This window comes from Salvelinus namaycush, unplaced genomic scaffold, assembly GCF_016432855.1.
Source record: "Salvelinus namaycush isolate Seneca unplaced genomic scaffold, SaNama_1.0 Scaffold37, whole genome shotgun sequence".
Classification (NCBI taxonomy): Eukaryota; Metazoa; Chordata; class Actinopteri; order Salmoniformes; family Salmonidae; genus Salvelinus; species Salvelinus namaycush.
Window position 1 is genome coordinate 103,391 of NW_024060674.1, and position 20,289 is coordinate 123,679.

The 20,289-nt window shown below is 43.9% G+C and overlaps 2 protein-coding genes across 2 annotated transcripts; both read left to right on the plus strand.

Annotated features, from left to right (window-relative positions):
- Positions 1 to 407: 407 nt before the first annotated feature.
- On the plus strand, positions 408 to 7,913 carry LOC120040637 (cytochrome b-c1 complex subunit 2, mitochondrial-like). The gene is made up of 3 exons (XM_038985719.1): positions 408 to 1,432; positions 2,757 to 2,910; positions 7,565 to 7,913. Exons 1-3 carry the CDS (start codon positions 1,353 to 1,355, stop codon positions 7,646 to 7,648), a joined length of 318 nt encoding a protein of 105 aa, XP_038841647.1. The 5' UTR covers positions 408 to 1,352; the 3' UTR covers positions 7,649 to 7,913.
- A 3,867-nt stretch (positions 7,914 to 11,780) lies between these two features.
- Positions 11,781 to 19,286, plus strand: LOC120040638 (cytochrome b-c1 complex subunit 2, mitochondrial-like). The gene is made up of 3 exons (XM_038985720.1): positions 11,781 to 12,805; positions 14,130 to 14,283; positions 18,938 to 19,286. Exons 1-3 carry the CDS (start codon positions 12,726 to 12,728, stop codon positions 19,019 to 19,021), a joined length of 318 nt encoding a protein of 105 aa, XP_038841648.1. The 5' UTR covers positions 11,781 to 12,725; the 3' UTR covers positions 19,022 to 19,286.
- Positions 19,287 to 20,289: the final 1,003 nt, after the last annotated feature.

Here is a 20,289-nt window from a genome sequence, read left to right on the forward strand (position 1 = left end):
CAAGTGACAGTGAGAATAAACTAAGGCATCTACAAATGCTTTTGTTGGCAAAAATGTGTCACAAAAAGGTAATCATACAAACATTTCAGATTGTCCCCCCCATCCCATCACTCCTATCTTGGGGACCACTTTTATCTGGTAGAATGGACACTTATTCAAACATGGGATAGGGAGCCTTTGAGTGTTAAAAGGAAAGGCGTTACTTCTTCCTCTGATGAGAATAATAAACGGTTTGATGAATGTCATGTCCTTCTAAATGAGTGGTCTCATCTACCCCCTCTGCATGGTCCCATCTGTCTGAAACGTCTCTCACGCCAACGATCTCGCGAGACGATAGCGAATGCCCCCTGTGTGTGTGCGTGTGTGTGTGAGAGAGACAGAGTGGGCTGTTGTGTCTGTGGAACGCACTGCGTGAGGGACGGTGTTCGTTTGATAGGGAGCCAAGCTAGTGGGCTAATCGGGGAAAGCATAATCACCACCTCTCCTAGCGGCTTTAATAATATCGTATTTCCATATAAAGATTATGCGAAAGCCGCCGACCCTGATCGAGCTGCCTTGGTTCCTACTTCGCTATGTCGGTAACAGAGCTTGCTAGCTAGCGGTCTATTTACACTACAGATGCTATTCCAGCAGCGGAGAAGAAGGGGGCATGAATAAGCAAGAGGGAGGATGGGTTCTCGTTTTCCTGACGGCTAGCTAGCCTTAGAGCTTCGCTGAAAACAAGGACATACTGAAGGCACAGCATTATTAGATTATTTAGTACCTCTGTCTGACGGAGTTTTGTTCGTAAAATGGTTTAAAGTACTTCTTCAAATGGGGGTTCGGCCGTCAAGCACCCTCTCTGGGTTGTTGTTCGGCACACGGAGTTCGAATGTGGGAAATAGCTAGCTAGGTGGCTAGCTATCCTGCTAGTCTCAATAACCAAATGCTGCTGCTGCTACCGTGCAGCTCCGAGCGAGAACACCAGCGACTGGAGACTTGGGCCCTGACGTTGCGCCAGCTCCTTTTGCTTTATCGGAGGAAGATTCGGGTCGAAAAGATGGTAGTTTGAGATGTGATTTTTTTTCTCCGTTTTTGGCCATATGTAAGTCGAATGAAGGTGTGTTGATTTGCTGTTGCTGCCATCTCCAAATTAATAATGACAGGCTGAACCTCCAAACCAGTTGAATCTATTTTGAAGGGGGTGAGGTGGACCAATAACTATCTAACGGAAACAAATATTTAAAAACTGTATCTCTGAGGTCTAAACTCCTTGGTCTTACCTGGAACTCTAAGCCACGTCTTTCATATCTGCTAATTTAAAGCACACAGACTTGAGCTGCAAATATGGATAAATTAACAATTATATCAGGATGTCTGTTTCTGGCAGCGGATATCTTTGCAATCGCAAGCATTGCAAACCCCGACTGGATCAACACAGGCGAATCTGCAGGTAATTGGGGAATTATTGAACTCTTACCTTTGACATTGACCACTGTATTTTCCTTTTAATGTTACAGCTTCACTGATGGAATGATTCCCCTTTGCAGATTGTAGGGCTGGCTATACGTTATACATTCATTGAAGCCTTTACCTGCTGCTGCATTCATCATCCACAGAACAAAGATCCACCCTCTAGCAATGTTTACATTACATATCAGCAGGGGTATCTTGTCCCCTCTGCAACTCAGTCGTTTGTTCTATGTTCCTCTGTGATTTGAAACACTGGGCTACTAATCCAAAATAGGGATGCATAATGAACATATATAAATTATATCACATGTAGATATTATTTTAGGCCTATATAATATGTTATTGCTGATATATTGGGGGGGACACAGAAATAATTTGATATGTTGTATTCTCTACTACACTCTTTCCCATGTATTACGTAAGGGTAGTGTTGTAATGATTTCATATTAGCAAGACCAAGAAGCACTACTCACTAATTTCTTGGCGGCGGTTTTTTATTTAGTAGATAGAGCTGTCATCAGAGCAATTGGCCACGTCAATGACCACTTTGAGGTCAACCCTATGGGTCAATCGACAGACTTGATCAACTGTAACAAGTGTTGAATACAGGCTTCCTGCTGGCCTCCCGAATGCCAGTTGGTCTTTTTCTGTTGACAAGCCTCAAAACTTATCCACATGCCATTAATAGGCTGATGCTCTTCTTTGTACCCACCCCCACCCACGACGATGACGGCTTATAGTAGGAACTGGGTCAGGAAGGGTTCATGTACCAATGTGAAAGCAATGTAGCCTGTCAGCTGCTGCAGCAGAAGCAATTTGTTTTCATTGCCCTATTTTCTAAGAAGAAAAGGGATGGATGTTTTCAAAACACTGTTTCTGATGTGTGTTCACTGTCTTTATCTTTCAATTGGACAGTGTCCACACACACTCTCACTCAAATAAGCCTTCTATGACAATAACATTCATGTTTTGTCTTTAAAAACGACTTGACAATATTGACACCCTTACTGGAAATGAAGAGTAGCTAACTCATGTTCGACAGTAAATAACATTGTAATTACATGTAATTTGAAAGCATGCTGAGTTGCTTATGGACCTCACTTTGTGCATGGGGGCATTGTCATGCTAAAACAGGAAAGGGCCTTCCCCAAACCAATCTTGGCGCTGACTCTCTGTGGTTTTATTTTTATTTAACCTTTAACCAAGCCAGTCAGTTAATAACTAATTATTATTTACATTGATGGCCTATAATACCTTCTTGCCCTGATTGGACCTTTGACCCTGTCCCCCCTCTTACCTGGTAGGAAGCAGTTGAAAGCGGAGTACCTGATGTCCATGGAGAGTTCTGAGGGCCTGCTGGAGGAGATGGGGGCCCAGGCTCTGTCCAGCGGAGCCTACCACTCACCAGAGACAGTTACCCAGAGCATCGACTCTGTCAGCCACGCAGACGTCGTCAACGTGAGTACACTTCAACATTCACTACTGCTAGGGCAAGAAGGTCAAGGCCTACCTTTAAACTCAGTGCCTCTTTGCTTGACATCATGGGAAAATCAAGACATCAGCCAAGACCTCAGAAAATAAATTGTAGACCTCCACAAGTCTGGTTCATCCTTGGGAGCAATTTCCAAACGCCTGAAGGTACCACGTTCATCTGTACAAACAATAGTACGCAAGTATAAACACCATGGGACCACGCAGCCGTCATACCACTCAGGAAGGAGACGCGTTCTGTCTCATAGAGATGAACATACTTTGGTGCGAAAAGTGCAAATCAATCCCAGAACAGCAGCAAATCAAATCAAATCAAATTTTATTTGTCACATACACATGGTTAGCAGAAGTTAATGCGAGTGTAGCGAAATGCTTGTGCTTCTAGTTCCGACAATGCAGTAATAACCAACAAGTAATCTAACCTAACAATTCCACAACTACTACCTTATACACACAAGTGTAAAGGGATAAAGAATATGTACATAAAGATATATGAATGAGTGATGGTACAGAACGGCATAGGCAAGATGCAGTAGATGGTATAGAGTACAGTATATACATATGAGATGAGTAATGTAGGGTATGTAACCATAAAGTGGCATAGTTTAAAGTGGCTAGTGATACATGTATTACATAAAGATGGCAAGATGCAGTAGATGATATAGAGTACAGTATATACATATGAGATGAGTAATGTAGGGTATGTAAACATTATATTAAGTGGCATTGTTTAAAATGGCTAGTGGTAAATTTTTACATAATTTCCATCAATTCCCATTATTAAAGTGGCTGGAGTTGAGTCAGTATGTTGGCAGCGGCCACTAAATGTTAGTGGTGGCTGTTTAACAGTCTGATGGCCTTGAGATAGAAGCTGTTTTTCAGTCTCTCGGTCCCTGCTTTGATGCACCTGTACTGACCTCGCCTTCTGGATGATAGCGGGGTGAACAGGCAGTGGCTTGGGTGGTTGTTGTCCTTGATGATCTTTATGGCCTTCCTGTGACATCGGGTGGTGTAGGTGTCCTGGAGGGCAGGTAGTTTGCCCCCGGTGATGCGTTGTGCAGACCTCACTACCCTCTGGAGAGCCTTACGGTTGTGGGCGGAGCAGTTGCCGTACCAGCCCGACAGGATGCTCTCGATTGTGCATCTGTAGAAGTTTGTGAGTGCTTTTGGTGACAAGCCGAATTTCTTCAGCCTCCTGAGGCTGAAGAGGTGCTGCTGCGCCTTCTTCACAACGCTGTCTGTGTGGGTGGACCAATTCAGTTTGTCCGTGATGTGTACACCGAGGAACTTAAAACTTTCCACCTTCTCCACTACTGTCCCGTCGATGTGGATAGGGGGGTGCTCCCTCTGCTGTTTCCTGAAGTCCACAATCATCTCCTTTGTTTTGTTGACGTTGAGTGTGAGGTTATTTTCCTGACACCACACTCCGAGGGCCCTCACCTCCTCCCTGTAGGCCGTCTCGTCGTTGTTGGTAATCAAGCCTACCACTGTAGTGTCGTCCGCAAACTTGATGATTGAGTTGGAGGCGTGCATGGCCACGCAGTCGTGGGTGAACAGGGAGTACAGGAGAGGGCTCAGAACGCACCCTTGTGGGGCCCCAGTGTTGAGGATCAGCGGGGTGGAGATGTTGTTACCTACCCTCACCACCTGGAGGAGGCCCGTCAGGAAGTCCAGGACCCAGTTGCACAGGGCGGGGTCGAGACCCAGGGTCTCGAGCTTGATGACGAGTTTGGAGGGTACTATGATGTTAAATGCTGAGCTGTAGTCGATGAACAGCATTCTCACATAGGTATTCCTCTTGTCCAGATGGGTTAGGGCAGTGTGCAGTATGGTTGCGATTGCGTCGTCTGTGGACCTATTGGATCGGTAAGCAAATTGGAGTGGGTCTAGGGTGTCAGGTAGGGTGGAGGTGATATGGTCCTTGACTAGTCTCTCAAAGCACTTCATGATGACGGAAGTGAGTGCTACGGGGCGGTAGTCGTTTAGCTCAGTTACCTTAGCTTTCTTGGGAACAGGAACAATGGTGGCCCTCTTGAAGCATGTGGGAACAGCAGACTGGGATAAGGATTGATTGAATATGTCCTTAAACACACCAGCCAGCTGGTCTGCGCATGCTCTGAGGACGCGGCTGGGAATGCCGTCTGGGCCTGCAGCCTTGCGAGGGTTAACACGTTTAAATGTTTTACTCACCTCGGCTGCAGTGAAGGAGAGCCCGCAGGTTTTGGTAGCGGGCCTTGTCAGTGGCACTGTATTGTCCTCAAAGCGAGCAAAAAAGTTATTTAGCCTGTCTGGGAGCAAGACATCCTGGTCTGCGACGGGGCTGGTTTTCTTTTTGTAATCCGTGATTGACTGTAGACCCTGCCACATACCTCTTGTGTCTGAGCTGTTGAATTGCGACTCTACTTTGTCTCTATACTGGGACTTAGCTTGTTTGATTGCCTTGCGGAGAGAATAGCTACACTGTTTGTATTCGGTCATGTTTCCGGTCACCTTGCCCTGGTTAAAAGCAGTGGTTCGCGCTTTCAGTTTTACGCGAATGCTGCCATCAATCCACGGTTTCTGGTTTGGGAATGTTTTAATCGTTGCTGTGGGTACGACACCGTCAATGCACTTTCTAATGAACTCGCTCACCGAATCAGCGTATTCGTCAATATTGTTGTTGGACGCAATGCGGAACATATCCCAATCCACGTGATCGAAGCAGTCTTGAAGCGTGGAATCAGATTGGTCGGACCAGCGTTGAATAGACCTGAGCGAGGGAGCTTGTTGTTTTAGTTTCAGGACCTTGTCAAGTTGCTGGAGGAAACAGATACAAAAATATCTATATCCACAGTAAAACAAGTCCTATATTGACATAACCTGAAAGGCCGCTCAGCAAGGAAGAAGCCACTGCTCCAAAACCGCCATAAAAAAGCCAGACTACGGTTTGCATCTGCACATGGGGACAAAGATCATACTTTTTGGAGAAATGTCCTCTGGTCTGATAAAACAAAAATAGAACTGTCTGGCCATAATGACCATTGTTATGTTTGGAGGAAAAAGGGGGAGGCTTGCAAGCCGAAGAACACCATCCCAACCGTGAAACACGGGGGTGGCAGCATTATTTTGTGGGTGTGCTTTGCTGCAGGAGGGACTGGTGCACTTCGCAAAATAGATGGCATCATGAGGTTGGAAAATTATGTGGATACATTGAAGCAACATCTCAAGACATCAGTCAGGAAGTTAAAGCTTGGTTGCAAATGGGTCTTCCCGAATGGACAATGACCCCAAGCATACTTCTAAAGTTGTGGCAAAATGGCTTACGGACAACCAAGTCAAGGTATTGGAGTGGCCATCACAAAGCCCTGACCTCAATCCTATAGAACATTTGTGTGCAGAACTGAAAAAGCGTGTGCGAGCGAGCTGTCCTACAAACCTGACTCAGTTACATCAGCTCTGTCAGGAGGAATGGGCCAAAATTCACCCAACTTATTGTGGGAAGCTTGTGAAAGGCTACCTGACATGTTTGACCCAAGTTAAACAATTTAAAGGCAATACTACCAAATACTAATTGAGTGTATATAAACTTCTGACCCACTGGGAATGTGATGAAAGAAATAAAAGCTGAAATAAATCATTCTCTCTACTATTATTCTGACATTTCACATTCTTAAAATAAAGTGGTGATCCTAACTGACCTAAGGCAGGGAATTTTTACTAGGATTAAATGTCAGGAATTGTGAAAAACTGAGTTTAAATGTATTTTGCTAAGGTGTATGTAAACTTCCGACTTCAACTGTATCTATTCACATTCGATATACGCTAAGTGTGTAAAACATTAGGAACACCTTCCTAATATTGAGTTGCACCCCCCTTTGCCCTCAGAACAGCTTCAATTCATCGGGCATGGACTCCACAAGGTGTCGAAAGCATTCCACAGGGATGCTGGCCCATGTTGACTCCAATGCTTGTGTCAAGTTGTGTCAGTTGGCTGGATGTCCTTTGGGTGGTGGACCATTCTTGATACACACAGGAAACTGTTGAGTGTGAAAAACACAGCCTCGTTTCAGTTGGTGACTTAAATTGGTGCGCCTGGCACCTACTACCATATCCTGCTCAAAGGCACTTAAATATTTTGTCTTGCCCATTCACCCTTTGAATGGCACGCATACACAATCCATGTCTCAAGGCTTAAAAATCCTTCTTTATCCTGTCTCCTTTACTTCATATACACTGATTGAAGTGGATTTAAATAAGTGATCATTGCTTTCACCTGGTCAGTCTATCATGGAAAGAACAGGGGTTCCTAATGTTTTGTACACTCAGTGTATGCCTGTGAATTTTTATGGTGAATATATTGCCCCCTTGGCTATGGGGGTTGCAGTCTGTATGTGCCCCTAAATCCTTTCTTTCCCTATCTTCCAAACTATACCTCCATCTGTACTATAAAATAATAATGTTTGGGTAAAGTGATCGGAACGCCATTCTTCAAGTAAAAAAGAAAGGGGGAAAAAAGAAATATATGACTAAAATTTTTGAAGACTGATTTCTGTGTGACTTACATTTATTTATAGCAGGTCAGCTGGGGACACAGAAGGGGAATAAGGGACAATGTGACAAGTGTATTATTTTGTTTTCCCAGGCTGCGAGAAAGTTTGTGGACGGCAAGAAATCGATGGCAGCCTGCGGACACCTCGCCAACACACCCTTCGTGGATGAATTGTGAAAAGAAACAAACCATAAACAATGAAACAGTTATTTAACATTTTAACCTGGGCAGGTTGTGCCTGGCTGCTTACTCCAGAAAAAGGAACCTGGTTCTGATATGAAGCCCATGACTTCATCTCACAGTAAACGATAATCCTTTGTTAACAAATCATGTTAACGTTTGTTCTGCAATAATTGTACACAGGTATCAGGAATAATTATTATTTTTGTTGTCAATTTCTCTGTATATTTGATGTAAATTCATTAAATGGTCTATCTACAGTTATGGCAGTCTGATTTGATCACCAAGATGAGTGAGTAATGATATATCTTTGATGTTATTCCGCCCAGCTGCTGCAGGGGGAGAAGAAGAGCCTTGAAAATCTGTTGGAGCTGCTACATCGGCAACATTTTGCATCTATTGTAGCAGCCAGGTATGTTAGAATTAGGGGAAATTGTGGGGGTATTGTTTATATACTGAACAAAAATATAAACGCAACATGTTTCATGAGCTAAAATAAAAGATCCCAGAAATGTTCCATATGCACAAAAAGCTTATTTCTCTCAAATTGTGTGCACAATTTTGTTTACATCCCTGGTAGTGAGCATTTCTCATTTGCTAAGATAATTCATCCACCTGACAGGTGTGGCATATCAAGAAGCTGATTAAATAGCATGATCATTACACAGGTGCACCTTGTGCTGGGGGCAATAAGTCCACACTAAAATGTGCAGTTTTGTCACACACCACAATGCCACAGATGTCTCAAGTTTTGAGGGAGCGTGCAATTGGCATGCTGACTGCAGGAATGTTCAACAGAGCTGTTGCCAGAGAATTTAATGTTTATTTCTCTACCATAAGCCACCTCCGTTTTAGAGAATTTGGCAGTACGTCCAACCAGCCTTTCAACCGCAGACCACATGTAACCACATCAGCCCAGGACCTCCACGTCCGGCTTCTGCACCTGTAGGATCGTTTGGGGGGTCAATTTATTTCAATTGACTGATTTCCTTCTATGAACTGTAACTAAGTAAACATTTTGAAATTGTTGCATGTTAAGTTTATATTTTTGTTAAGTATATTGATCGATCTGGAGTTTGGTCAAACACGTTATCAAAAATATTGCACAGCAAAAGCAGCCATTAAGAATAACAGCTATGGCTAGAGAGATAGGGGCAAAAAAGGCCTTGATGACTAAACATGACAAAACAACACAGATCACGACTGGATGTCAGTGAATCATGTATTCAAGGAACGTAGTGAATAATAAAGCTACATATCCATGTGGTTCTATTTAGGTTCAACATGTATTGTCCATTGGAGGTGGTGGAGGGTGCTTGAATCAGTGATTGACTGACTGTGGTAACAGGGAAATGCACTAATATACCCCCTGTGCCATTAATGCCATGAAGGCTATAGTGTGGTGTCCTCTGAGAAAATCTAATCTTATTAAACAAATTAAGAACTTTTTTTCTCTTCAAATGGGTATAGATTTGATTTTATTAGGATCTCTTTTAGTCCTCATTTGGACTAACCTTCCAAGAGTCCTGAAACATGAATACAATTCATAATACAAACACATTTTAACATATAACACACTGTCAGCTAAGGACCTCTTCCACTATTAGAATGTGTGTTCATGTCATTCTGCTTGGTCAGCCGGTGGGACCTACAATTGAGTGAATATGAACACACAGGATATAATTTTTCCAAGTTGGGTCTCCTGCATATTCTATTGTCAATTTAGGGTCGTGTTCTGTAAAAGCTTAGATCATACAGGCAAGCAATACAAACTCAGCAAAAAAAAGAAACGTCCCTTTTTCAGGACCCTGTCTTTCAAAGATAATTCATAAATATCCAAATAACTTCACAGATCTTCATTGTAAAGGGTTTAAACACTGTTTCCCATGCTTGTTCAATGAACCATAAACAATTAATGACCATGCACTTGCGGAACGGTCGTTAAGACACTAACAGCTTACAAACGGTAGGCAATTAAGGTCACAGTTATAAAAACTTAGGACACTAAAGAGGCCTTTTTACTGACTCTGAAAAACACCAAAAGAAAGATTCCCAGGGTCCCTGCTCATCTGCGTGAACGTGGCTTAGGCATGCTGCTAGGAGAGGACTGCAGATGTGGCCAGGGCAATAAATTGCAATGTCCGTACTGTGAGACGCCTAAGACAGCGCTACAGGGAGACAGGACGGACAGCTAATCATCCTCGCAGTGGCAGACCACGTGTAACAACACCTGCACAGGATCGGTACATCCGAACATCACACCTGCGGGACAGGTACAGGATGGCAACAACAACTGCCCGAGTTACACCAGGAACGCACAATCCCTCCATCAGTGCTCAGACTGTGCGCAATAGGCTAAGAGAGGCTGGACTGGGGGCTTGTAGGCCTGTTGTAAGGCAGGTCCTCACCAGACATCACCGGCAACAACGTCCACTATGGGCACAAACCCACCGTGGCTGGACCAGACAGGACTGGCAAAAAGTGCTCTTCACTGACAAGTCACAGTTTTGTCTCACCAGGGGTGATGGTCGGATTCGCGTTTATCGTCGAAGGAATGAGCGTTACACCGAGGCCTGTACTCTGGAGCGGGATCGATTTGGAGGTGGAGGGTCCGTCATGGTCTGGAGCGGTGTGTCACAGCATCATCGGACTGAGCTTGTTGTCATTGCAGGCAATCTCAACGCTGTGCGTTACAGGGAAGACATCCTCCTCCCTCATGTGGTACCCCTCCTGCAGGCTCATCCTGACATGACCCTCCAGCATGACAATACCACCAGCCATACTGCTCATTCTGTGCGTGATTTCCTGCAAGACAGGAATGTCAGTGTTCTGCCATGGCCAGCGAAGAGCCCGGATGTCAAATCTATTGAGCAAGCATGGGACCTGTTGGATTGGAGGATGAGGGCTAGGGCCATTCCCCCCAGAAATGTCCTGGAACTTGCAGGTGCCTTGGTGGAAGAGTGGGGTAACATCTCACAGCAAGAACTGGTAAATCCGATGCAGTCCATGAGGAGGAGATGCACTGCAGTACTTAATGCAGCTGGTGGCCACACCAGATACTGACTGTTACTTTTGATTTTGACTCCCCCCCTCTTTGTTCAGGGACACATTCCATTTCTGTTAGTCACATGTCTGTGTAACTTGTTTAGTTTATGTCTCAGTTGTTGAATCTTATGTTCATACAAATATTTACACATGTTAAGTTTCCTGAAAATAAACGCAGTTGACAGTGAGAGGACGTTTCTTTTTTTGCTGAGTTTATGACAACTGGGTGATCTATATATTCTCTCCAAAGCAGAAACACATTGGGTAAAAACTGGTTGAATCAAAGTTGTTTCAACGTTATTTTAACCAAAAAATGTAATGATGTTGTGGAAAACTGATTGGATTTGCAAAAGGTCATCAACTTAAAGGTATTTTACACCCTACTTTTAACCTAAATTCAATGACAGGGTGACATTTTGGTTGATTTCACATTGAATTCACGTTAGTTAACAACACAACCAAATGTGCATCAAAACTAGCCGTTAAACTGACGTCTGTGCCTAGTGTGAAGACTCACATTGCTGAGACTGCTGTGTTGAGTGGGTGGGAGGGAGGTTACTTTCTGCTGATTGCTTTGCTGCTCTAATGGAGATAGTGGAAAGCGCTGACCAGCAGAGTACTGCTCTCTGGCACACTCCTTTGATAGATCAGAGGATTTGCTTTGACCTTAACTACAGCAAGTGACAGTGAGAATAAACTAAGGCATCTACAAATGCTTTTGTTGGCAAAAATGTGTCACAAAAAGGTAATCATACAAACATTTCAGATTGTCCCCCCCATCCCATCACTCCTATCTTGGGGACCACTTTTATCTGGTAGAATGGACACTTATTCAAACATGGGATAGGGAGCCTTTGAGTGTTAAAAGGAAAGGCGTTACTTCTTCCTCTGATGAGAATAATAAACGGTTTGATGAATGTCATGTCCTTCTAAATGAGTGGTCTCATCTACCCCCTCTGCATGGTCCCATCTGTCTGAAACGTCTCTCACGCCAACGATCTCGCGAGACGATAGCGAATGCCCCCTGTGTGTGTGCGTGTGTGTGTGAGAGAGACAGAGTGGGCTGTTGTGTCTGTGGAACGCACTGCGTGAGGGACGGTGTTCGTTTGATAGGGAGCCAAGCTAGTGGGCTAATCGGGGAAAGCATAATCACCACCTCTCCTAGCGGCTTTAATAATATCGTATTTCCATATAAAGATTATGCGAAAGCCGCCGACCCTGATCGAGCTGCCTTGGTTCCTACTTCGCTATGTCGGTAACAGAGCTTGCTAGCTAGCGGTCTATTTACACTACAGATGCTATTCCAGCAGCGGAGAAGAAGGGGGCATGAATAAGCAAGAGGGAGGATGGGTTCTCGTTTTCCTGACGGCTAGCTAGCCTTAGAGCTTCGCTGAAAACAAGGACATACTGAAGGCACAGCATTATTAGATTATTTAGTACCTCTGTCTGACGGAGTTTTGTTCGTAAAATGGTTTAAAGTACTTCTTCAAATGGGGGTTCGGCCGTCAAGCACCCTCTCTGGGTTGTTGTTCGGCACACGGAGTTCGAATGTGGGAAATAGCTAGCTAGGTGGCTAGCTATCCTGCTAGTCTCAATAACCAAATGCTGCTGCTGCTACCGTGCAGCTCCGAGCGAGAACACCAGCGACTGGAGACTTGGGCCCTGACGTTGCGCCAGCTCCTTTTGCTTTATCGGAGGAAGATTCGGGTCGAAAAGATGGTAGTTTGAGATGTGATTTTTTTTCTCCGTTTTTGGCCATATGTAAGTCGAATGAAGGTGTGTTGATTTGCTGTTGCTGCCATCTCCAAATTAATAATGACAGGCTGAACCTCCAAACCAGTTGAATCTATTTTGAAGGGGGTGAGGTGGACCAATAACTATCTAACGGAAACAAATATTTAAAAACTGTATCTCTGAGGTCTAAACTCCTTGGTCTTACCTGGAACTCTAAGCCACGTCTTTCATATCTGCTAATTTAAAGCACACAGACTTGAGCTGCAAATATGGATAAATTAACAATTATATCAGGATGTCTGTTTCTGGCAGCGGATATCTTTGCAATCGCAAGCATTGCAAACCCCGACTGGATCAACACAGGCGAATCTGCAGGTAATTGGGGAATTATTGAACTCTTACCTTTGACATTGACCACTGTATTTTCCTTTTAATGTTACAGCTTCACTGATGGAATGATTCCCCTTTGCAGATTGTAGGGCTGGCTATACGTTATACATTCATTGAAGCCTTTACCTGCTGCTGCATTCATCATCCACAGAACAAAGATCCACCCTCTAGCAATGTTTACATTACATATCAGCAGGGGTATCTTGTCCCCTCTGCAACTCAGTCGTTTGTTCTATGTTCCTCTGTGATTTGAAACACTGGGCTACTAATCCAAAATAGGGATGCATAATGAACATATATAAATTATATCACATGTAGATATTATTTTAGGCCTATATAATATGTTATTGCTGATATATTGGGGGGGACACAGAAATAATTTGATATGTTGTATTCTCTACTACACTCTTTCCCATGTATTACGTAAGGGTAGTGTTGTAATGATTTCATATTAGCAAGACCAAGAAGCACTACTCACTAATTTCTTGGCGGCGGTTTTTTATTTAGTAGATAGAGCTGTCATCAGAGCAATTGGCCACGTCAATGACCACTTTGAGGTCAACCCTATGGGTCAATCGACAGACTTGATCAACTGTAACAAGTGTTGAATACAGGCTTCCTGCTGGCCTCCCGAATGCCAGTTGGTCTTTTTCTGTTGACAAGCCTCAAAACTTATCCACATGCCATTAATAGGCTGATGCTCTTCTTTGTACCCACCCCCACCCACGACGATGACGGCTTATAGTAGGAACTGGGTCAGGAAGGGTTCATGTACCAATGTGAAAGCAATGTAGCCTGTCAGCTGCTGCAGCAGAAGCAATTTGTTTTCATTGCCCTATTTTCTAAGAAGAAAAGGGATGGATGTTTTCAAAACACTGTTTCTGATGTGTGTTCACTGTCTTTATCTTTCAATTGGACAGTGTCCACACACACTCTCACTCAAATAAGCCTTCTATGACAATAACATTCATGTTTTGTCTTTAAAAACGACTTGACAATATTGACACCCTTACTGGAAATGAAGAGTAGCTAACTCATGTTCGACAGTAAATAACATTGTAATTACATGTAATTTGAAAGCATGCTGAGTTGCTTATGGACCTCACTTTGTGCATGGGGGCATTGTCATGCTAAAACAGGAAAGGGCCTTCCCCAAACCAATCTTGGCGCTGACTCTCTGTGGTTTTATTTTTATTTAACCTTTAACCAAGCCAGTCAGTTAATAACTAATTATTATTTACATTGATGGCCTATAATACCTTCTTGCCCTGATTGGACCTTTGACCCTGTCCCCCCTCTTACCTGGTAGGAAGCAGTTGAAAGCGGAGTACCTGATGTCCATGGAGAGTTCTGAGGGCCTGCTGGAGGAGATGGGGGCCCAGGCTCTGTCCAGCGGAGCCTACCACTCACCAGAGACAGTTACCCAGAGCATCGACTCTGTCAGCCACGCAGACGTCGTCAACGTGAGTACACTTCAACATTCACTACTGCTAGGGCAAGAAGGTCAAGGCCTACCTTTAAACTCAGTGCCTCTTTGCTTGACATCATGGGAAAATCAAGACATCAGCCAAGACCTCAGAAAATAAATTGTAGACCTCCACAAGTCTGGTTCATCCTTGGGAGCAATTTCCAAACGCCTGAAGGTACCACGTTCATCTGTACAAACAATAGTACGCAAGTATAAACACCATGGGACCACGCAGCCGTCATACCACTCAGGAAGGAGACGCGTTCTGTCTCATAGAGATGAACATACTTTGGTGCGAAAAGTGCAAATCAATCCCAGAACAGCAGCAAATCAAATCAAATCAAATTTTATTTGTCACATACACATGGTTAGCAGAAGTTAATGCGAGTGTAGCGAAATGCTTGTGCTTCTAGTTCCGACAATGCAGTAATAACCAACAAGTAATCTAACCTAACAATTCCACAACTACTACCTTATACACACAAGTGTAAAGGGATAAAGAATATGTACATAAAGATATATGAATGAGTGATGGTACAGAACGGCATAGGCAAGATGCAGTAGATGGTATAGAGTACAGTATATACATATGAGATGAGTAATGTAGGGTATGTAACCATAAAGTGGCATAGTTTAAAGTGGCTAGTGATACATGTATTACATAAAGATGGCAAGATGCAGTAGATGATATAGAGTACAGTATATACATATGAGATGAGTAATGTAGGGTATGTAAACATTATATTAAGTGGCATTGTTTAAAATGGCTAGTGGTAAATTTTTACATAATTTCCATCAATTCCCATTATTAAAGTGGCTGGAGTTGAGTCAGTATGTTGGCAGCGGCCACTAAATGTTAGTGGTGGCTGTTTAACAGTCTGATGGCCTTGAGATAGAAGCTGTTTTTCAGTCTCTCGGTCCCTGCTTTGATGCACCTGTACTGACCTCGCCTTCTGGATGATAGCGGGGTGAACAGGCAGTGGCTTGGGTGGTTGTTGTCCTTGATGATCTTTATGGCCTTCCTGTGACATCGGGTGGTGTAGGTGTCCTGGAGGGCAGGTAGTTTGCCCCCGGTGATGCGTTGTGCAGACCTCACTACCCTCTGGAGAGCCTTACGGTTGTGGGCGGAGCAGTTGCCGTACCAGCCCGACAGGATGCTCTCGATTGTGCATCTGTAGAAGTTTGTGAGTGCTTTTGGTGACAAGCCGAATTTCTTCAGCCTCCTGAGGCTGAAGAGGTGCTGCTGCGCCTTCTTCACAACGCTGTCTGTGTGGGTGGACCAATTCAGTTTGTCCGTGATGTGTACACCGAGGAACTTAAAACTTTCCACCTTCTCCACTACTGTCCCGTCGATGTGGATAGGGGGGTGCTCCCTCTGCTGTTTCCTGAAGTCCACAATCATCTCCTTTGTTTTGTTGACGTTGAGTGTGAGGTTATTTTCCTGACACCACACTCCGAGGGCCCTCACCTCCTCCCTGTAGGCCGTCTCGTCGTTGTTGGTAATCAAGCCTACCACTGTAGTGTCGTCCGCAAACTTGATGATTGAGTTGGAGGCGTGCATGGCCACGCAGTCGTGGGTGAACAGGGAGTACAGGAGAGGGCTCAGAACGCACCCTTGTGGGGCCCCAGTGTTGAGGATCAGCGGGGTGGAGATGTTGTTACCTACCCTCACCACCTGGAGGAGGCCCGTCAGGAAGTCCAGGACCCAGTTGCACAGGGCGGGGTCGAGACCCAGGGTCTCGAGCTTGATGACGAGTTTGGAGGGTACTATGATGTTAAATGCTGAGCTGTAGTCGATGAACAGCATTCTCACATAGGTATTCCTCTTGTCCAGATGGGTTAGGGCAGTGTGCAGTATGGTTGCGATTGCGTCGTCTGTGGACCTATTGGATCGGTAAGCAAATTGGAGTGGGTCTAGGGTGTCAGGTAGGGTGGAGGTGATATGGTCCTTGACTAGTCTCTCAAAGCACTTCATGATGACGGAAGTGAGTGCTACGGGGCGGTAGTCGTTTAGCTCAGTTACCTTAGCTTTCTTGGGAACAGGAACAATGGTGGCCCTCTTGAAGCATGTGGGAACAGCAGACTGGGATAAGGATTGATTGAATATGTCCTTAAACACACCAGCCAGCTGGTCTGCGCATGCTCTGAGGACGCGGCTGGGAATGCCGTCTGGGCCTGCAGCCTTGCGAGGGTTAACACGTTTAAATGTTTTACTCACCTCGGCTGCAGTGAAGGAGAGCCCGCAGGTTTTGGTAGCGGGCCTTGTCAGTGGCACTGTATTGTCCTCAAAGCGAGCAAAAAAGTTATTTAGCCTGTCTGGGAGCAAGACATCCTGGTCTGCGACGGGGCTGGTTTTCTTTTTGTAATCCGTGATTGACTGTAGACCCTGCCACATACCTCTTGTGTCTGAGCTGTTGAATTGCGACTCTACTTTGTCTCTATACTGGGACTTAGCTTGTTTGATTGCCTTGCGGAGAGAATAGCTACACTGTTTGTATTCGGTCATGTTTCCGGTCACCTTGCCCTGGTTAAAAGCAGTGGTTCGCGCTTTCAGTTTTACGCGAATGCTGCCATCAATCCACGGTTTCTGGTTTGGGAATGTTTTAATCGTTGCTGTGGGTACGACACCGTCAATGCACTTTCTAATGAACTCGCTCACCGAATCAGCGTATTCGTCAATATTGTTGTTGGACGCAATGCGGAACATATCCCAATCCACGTGATCGAAGCAGTCTTGAAGCGTGGAATCAGATTGGTCGGACCAGCGTTGAATAGACCTGAGCGAGGGAGCTTGTTGTTTTAGTTTCAGGACCTTGTCAAGTTGCTGGAGGAAACAGATACAAAAATATCTATATCCACAGTAAAACAAGTCCTATATTGACATAACCTGAAAGGCCGCTCAGCAAGGAAGAAGCCACTGCTCCAAAACCGCCATAAAAAAGCCAGACTACGGTTTGCATCTGCACATGGGGACAAAGATCATACTTTTGGAGAAATGTCCTCTGGTCTGATAAAACAAAAATAGAACTGTCTGGCCATAATGACCATTGTTATGTTTGGAGGAAAAAGGGGGAGGCTTGCAAGCCGAAGAACACCATCCCAACCGTGAAACACGGGGGTGGCAGCATTATTTTGTGGGTGTGCTTTGCTGCAGGAGGGACTGGTGCACTTCGCAAAATAGATGGCATCATGAGGTTGGAAAATTATGTGGATACATTGAAGCAACATCTCAAGACATCAGTCAGGAAGTTAAAGCTTGGTTGCAAATGGGTCTTCCCGAATGGACAATGACCCCAAGCATACTTCTAAAGTTGTGGCAAAATGGCTTACGGACAACCAAGTCAAGGTATTGGAGTGGCCATCACAAAGCCCTGACCTCAATCCTATAGAACATTTGTGTGCAGAACTGAAAAAGCGTGTGCGAGCGAGCTGTCCTACAAACCTGACTCAGTTACATCAGCTCTGTCAGGAGGAATGGGCCAAAATTCACCCAACTTATTGTGGGAAGCTTGTGAAAGGCTACCTGACATGTTTGACCCAAGTTAAACAATTTAAAGGCAATACTACCAAATACTAATTGAGTGTATATAAACTTCTGACCCACTGGGAATGTGATGAAAGAAATAAAAGCTGAAATAAATCATTCTCTCTACTATTATTCTGACATTTCACATTCTTAAAATAAAGTGGTGATCCTAACTGACCTAAGGCAGGGAATTTTTACTAGGATTAAATGTCAGGAATTGTGAAAAACTGAGTTTAAATGTATTTTGCTAAGGTGTATGTAAACTTCCGACTTCAACTGTATCTATTCACATTCGATATACGCTAAGTGTGTAAAACATTAGGAACACCTTCCTAATATTGAGTTGCACCCCCCTTTGCCCTCAGAACAGCTTCAATTCATCGGGCATGGACTCCACAAGGTGTCGAAGCATTCCACAGGGATGCTGGCCCATGTTGACTCCAATGCTTGTGTCAAGTTGTGTCAGTTGGCTGGATGTCCTTTGGGTGGTGGACCATTCTTGATACACACAGGAAACTGTTGAGTGTGAAAAACACAGCCTCGTTTCAGTTGGTGACACTTAAATTGGTGCGCCTGGCACCTACTACCATATCCTGCTCAAAGGCACTTAAATATTTTGTCTTGCCCATTCACCCTTTGAATGGCACGCATACACAATCCATGTCTCAAGGCTTAAAAATCCTTCTTTATCCTGTCTCCTTTACTTCATATACACTGATTGAAGTGGATTTAAATAAGTGATCATTGCTTTCACCTGGTCAGTCTATCATGGAAAGAACAGGCGTTCCTAATGTTTTGTACACTCAGTGTATGCCTGTGAATTTTTATGGTGAATATATTGCCCCCTTGGCTATGGGGGTTGCAGTCTGTATGTGCCCCTAAATCCTTTCTTTCCCTATCTTCCAAACTATACCTCCATCTGTACTATAAAATAATAATGTTTGGGTAAAGTGATCGGAACGCCATTCTTCAAGTAAAAAAGAAAGGGGGAAAAAAGAAATATATGACTAAAATTTTTGAAGACTGATTTCTGTGTGACTTACATTTATTTATAGCAGGTCAGCTGGGGACACAGAAGGGGAATAAGGGACAATGTGACAAGTGTATTATTTTGTTTTCCCAGGCTGCGAGAAAGTTTGTGGACGGCAAGAAATCGATGGCAGCCTGCGGACACCTCGCCAACACACCCTTCGTGGATGAATTGTGAAAAGAAACAAACCATAAACAATGAAACAGTTATTTAACATTTTAACCTGGGCAGGTTGTGCCTGGCTGCTTACTCCAGAAAAAGGAACCTGGTTCTGATATGAAGCCCATGACTTCATCTCACAGTAAACGATAATCCTTTGTTAACAAATCATGTTAACGTTTGTTCTGCAATAATTGTACACAGGTATCAGGAATAATTATTATTTTTGTTGTCAATTTCTCTGTATATTTGATGTAAATTCATTAAATGGTCTATCTACAGTTATGGCAGTCTGATTTGATCACCAAGATGAGTGAGTAATGATATATCTTTGATGTTATTCCGCCCAGCTGCTGCAGGGGGAGAAGAAGAGCCTTGAAAATCTGTTGGAGCTGCTACATCGGCAACATTTTGCATCTATTGTAGCAGCCAGGTATGTTAGAATTAGGGGAAATTGTGGGGGTATTGTTTATATACTGAACAAAAATATAAACGCAACATGTTTCATGAGCTAAAATAAAAGATCCCAGAAATGTTCCATATGCACAAAAAGCTTATTTCTCTCAAATTGTGTGCACAATTTTGTTTACATCCCTGGTAGTGAGCATTTCTCATTTGCTAAGATAATTCATCCACCTGACAGGTGTGGCATATCAAGAAGCTGATTAAATAGCATGATCATTACACAGGTGCACCTTGTGCTGGGGGCAATAAGTCCACACTAAAATGTGCAGTTTTGTCACACACCACAATGCCACAGATGTCTCAAGTTTTGAGGGAGCGTGCAATTGGCATGCTGACTGCAGGAATGTTCAACAGAGCTGTTGCCAGAGAATTTAATGTTTATTTCTCTACCATAAGCCACCTCCGTTTTAGAGAATTTGGCAGTACGTCCAACCAGCCTTTCAACCGCAGACCACATGTAACCACATCAGCCCAGGACCTCCACGTCCGGCTTCTGCACCTGTAGGATCGTTTGGGGGGTCAATTTATTTCAATTGACTGATTTCCTTCTATGAACTGTAACTAAGTAAACATTTTGAAATTGTTGCATGTTAAGTTTATATTTTTGTTAAGTATATTGATCGATCTGGAGTTTGGTCAAACACGTTATCAAAAATATTGCACAGCAAAAGCAGCCATTAAGAATAACAGCTATGGCTAGAGAGATAGGGGCAAAAAAGGCCTTGATGACTAAACATGACAAAACAACACAGATCACGACTGGATGTCAGTGAATCATGTATTCAAGGAACGTAGTGAATAATAAAGCTACATATCCATGT

Bases quoted from the DNA above. Each gene is read 5' to 3' on its own strand.
- LOC120040637 (XM_038985719.1), top strand. From the start codon at position 1,353: ATGTCTGTTTCTGGCAGCGGATATCTTTGCAATCGCAAGCATTGCAAA. The intron at 1,433-2,756 runs GTAATTGGGGAA...CTTACCTGGTAG, and splicing joins CAACACAGGCGAATCTGCAG to GAAGCAGTTGAAAGCGGAGT. The intron at 2,911-7,564 runs GTGAGTACACTT...TTGTTTTCCCAG, and splicing joins GCCACGCAGACGTCGTCAAC to GCTGCGAGAAAGTTTGTGGA.
- LOC120040638 (XM_038985720.1), top strand. From the start codon at position 12,726: ATGTCTGTTTCTGGCAGCGGATATCTTTGCAATCGCAAGCATTGCAAA. The intron at 12,806-14,129 runs GTAATTGGGGAA...CTTACCTGGTAG, and splicing joins CAACACAGGCGAATCTGCAG to GAAGCAGTTGAAAGCGGAGT. The intron at 14,284-18,937 runs GTGAGTACACTT...TTGTTTTCCCAG, and splicing joins GCCACGCAGACGTCGTCAAC to GCTGCGAGAAAGTTTGTGGA.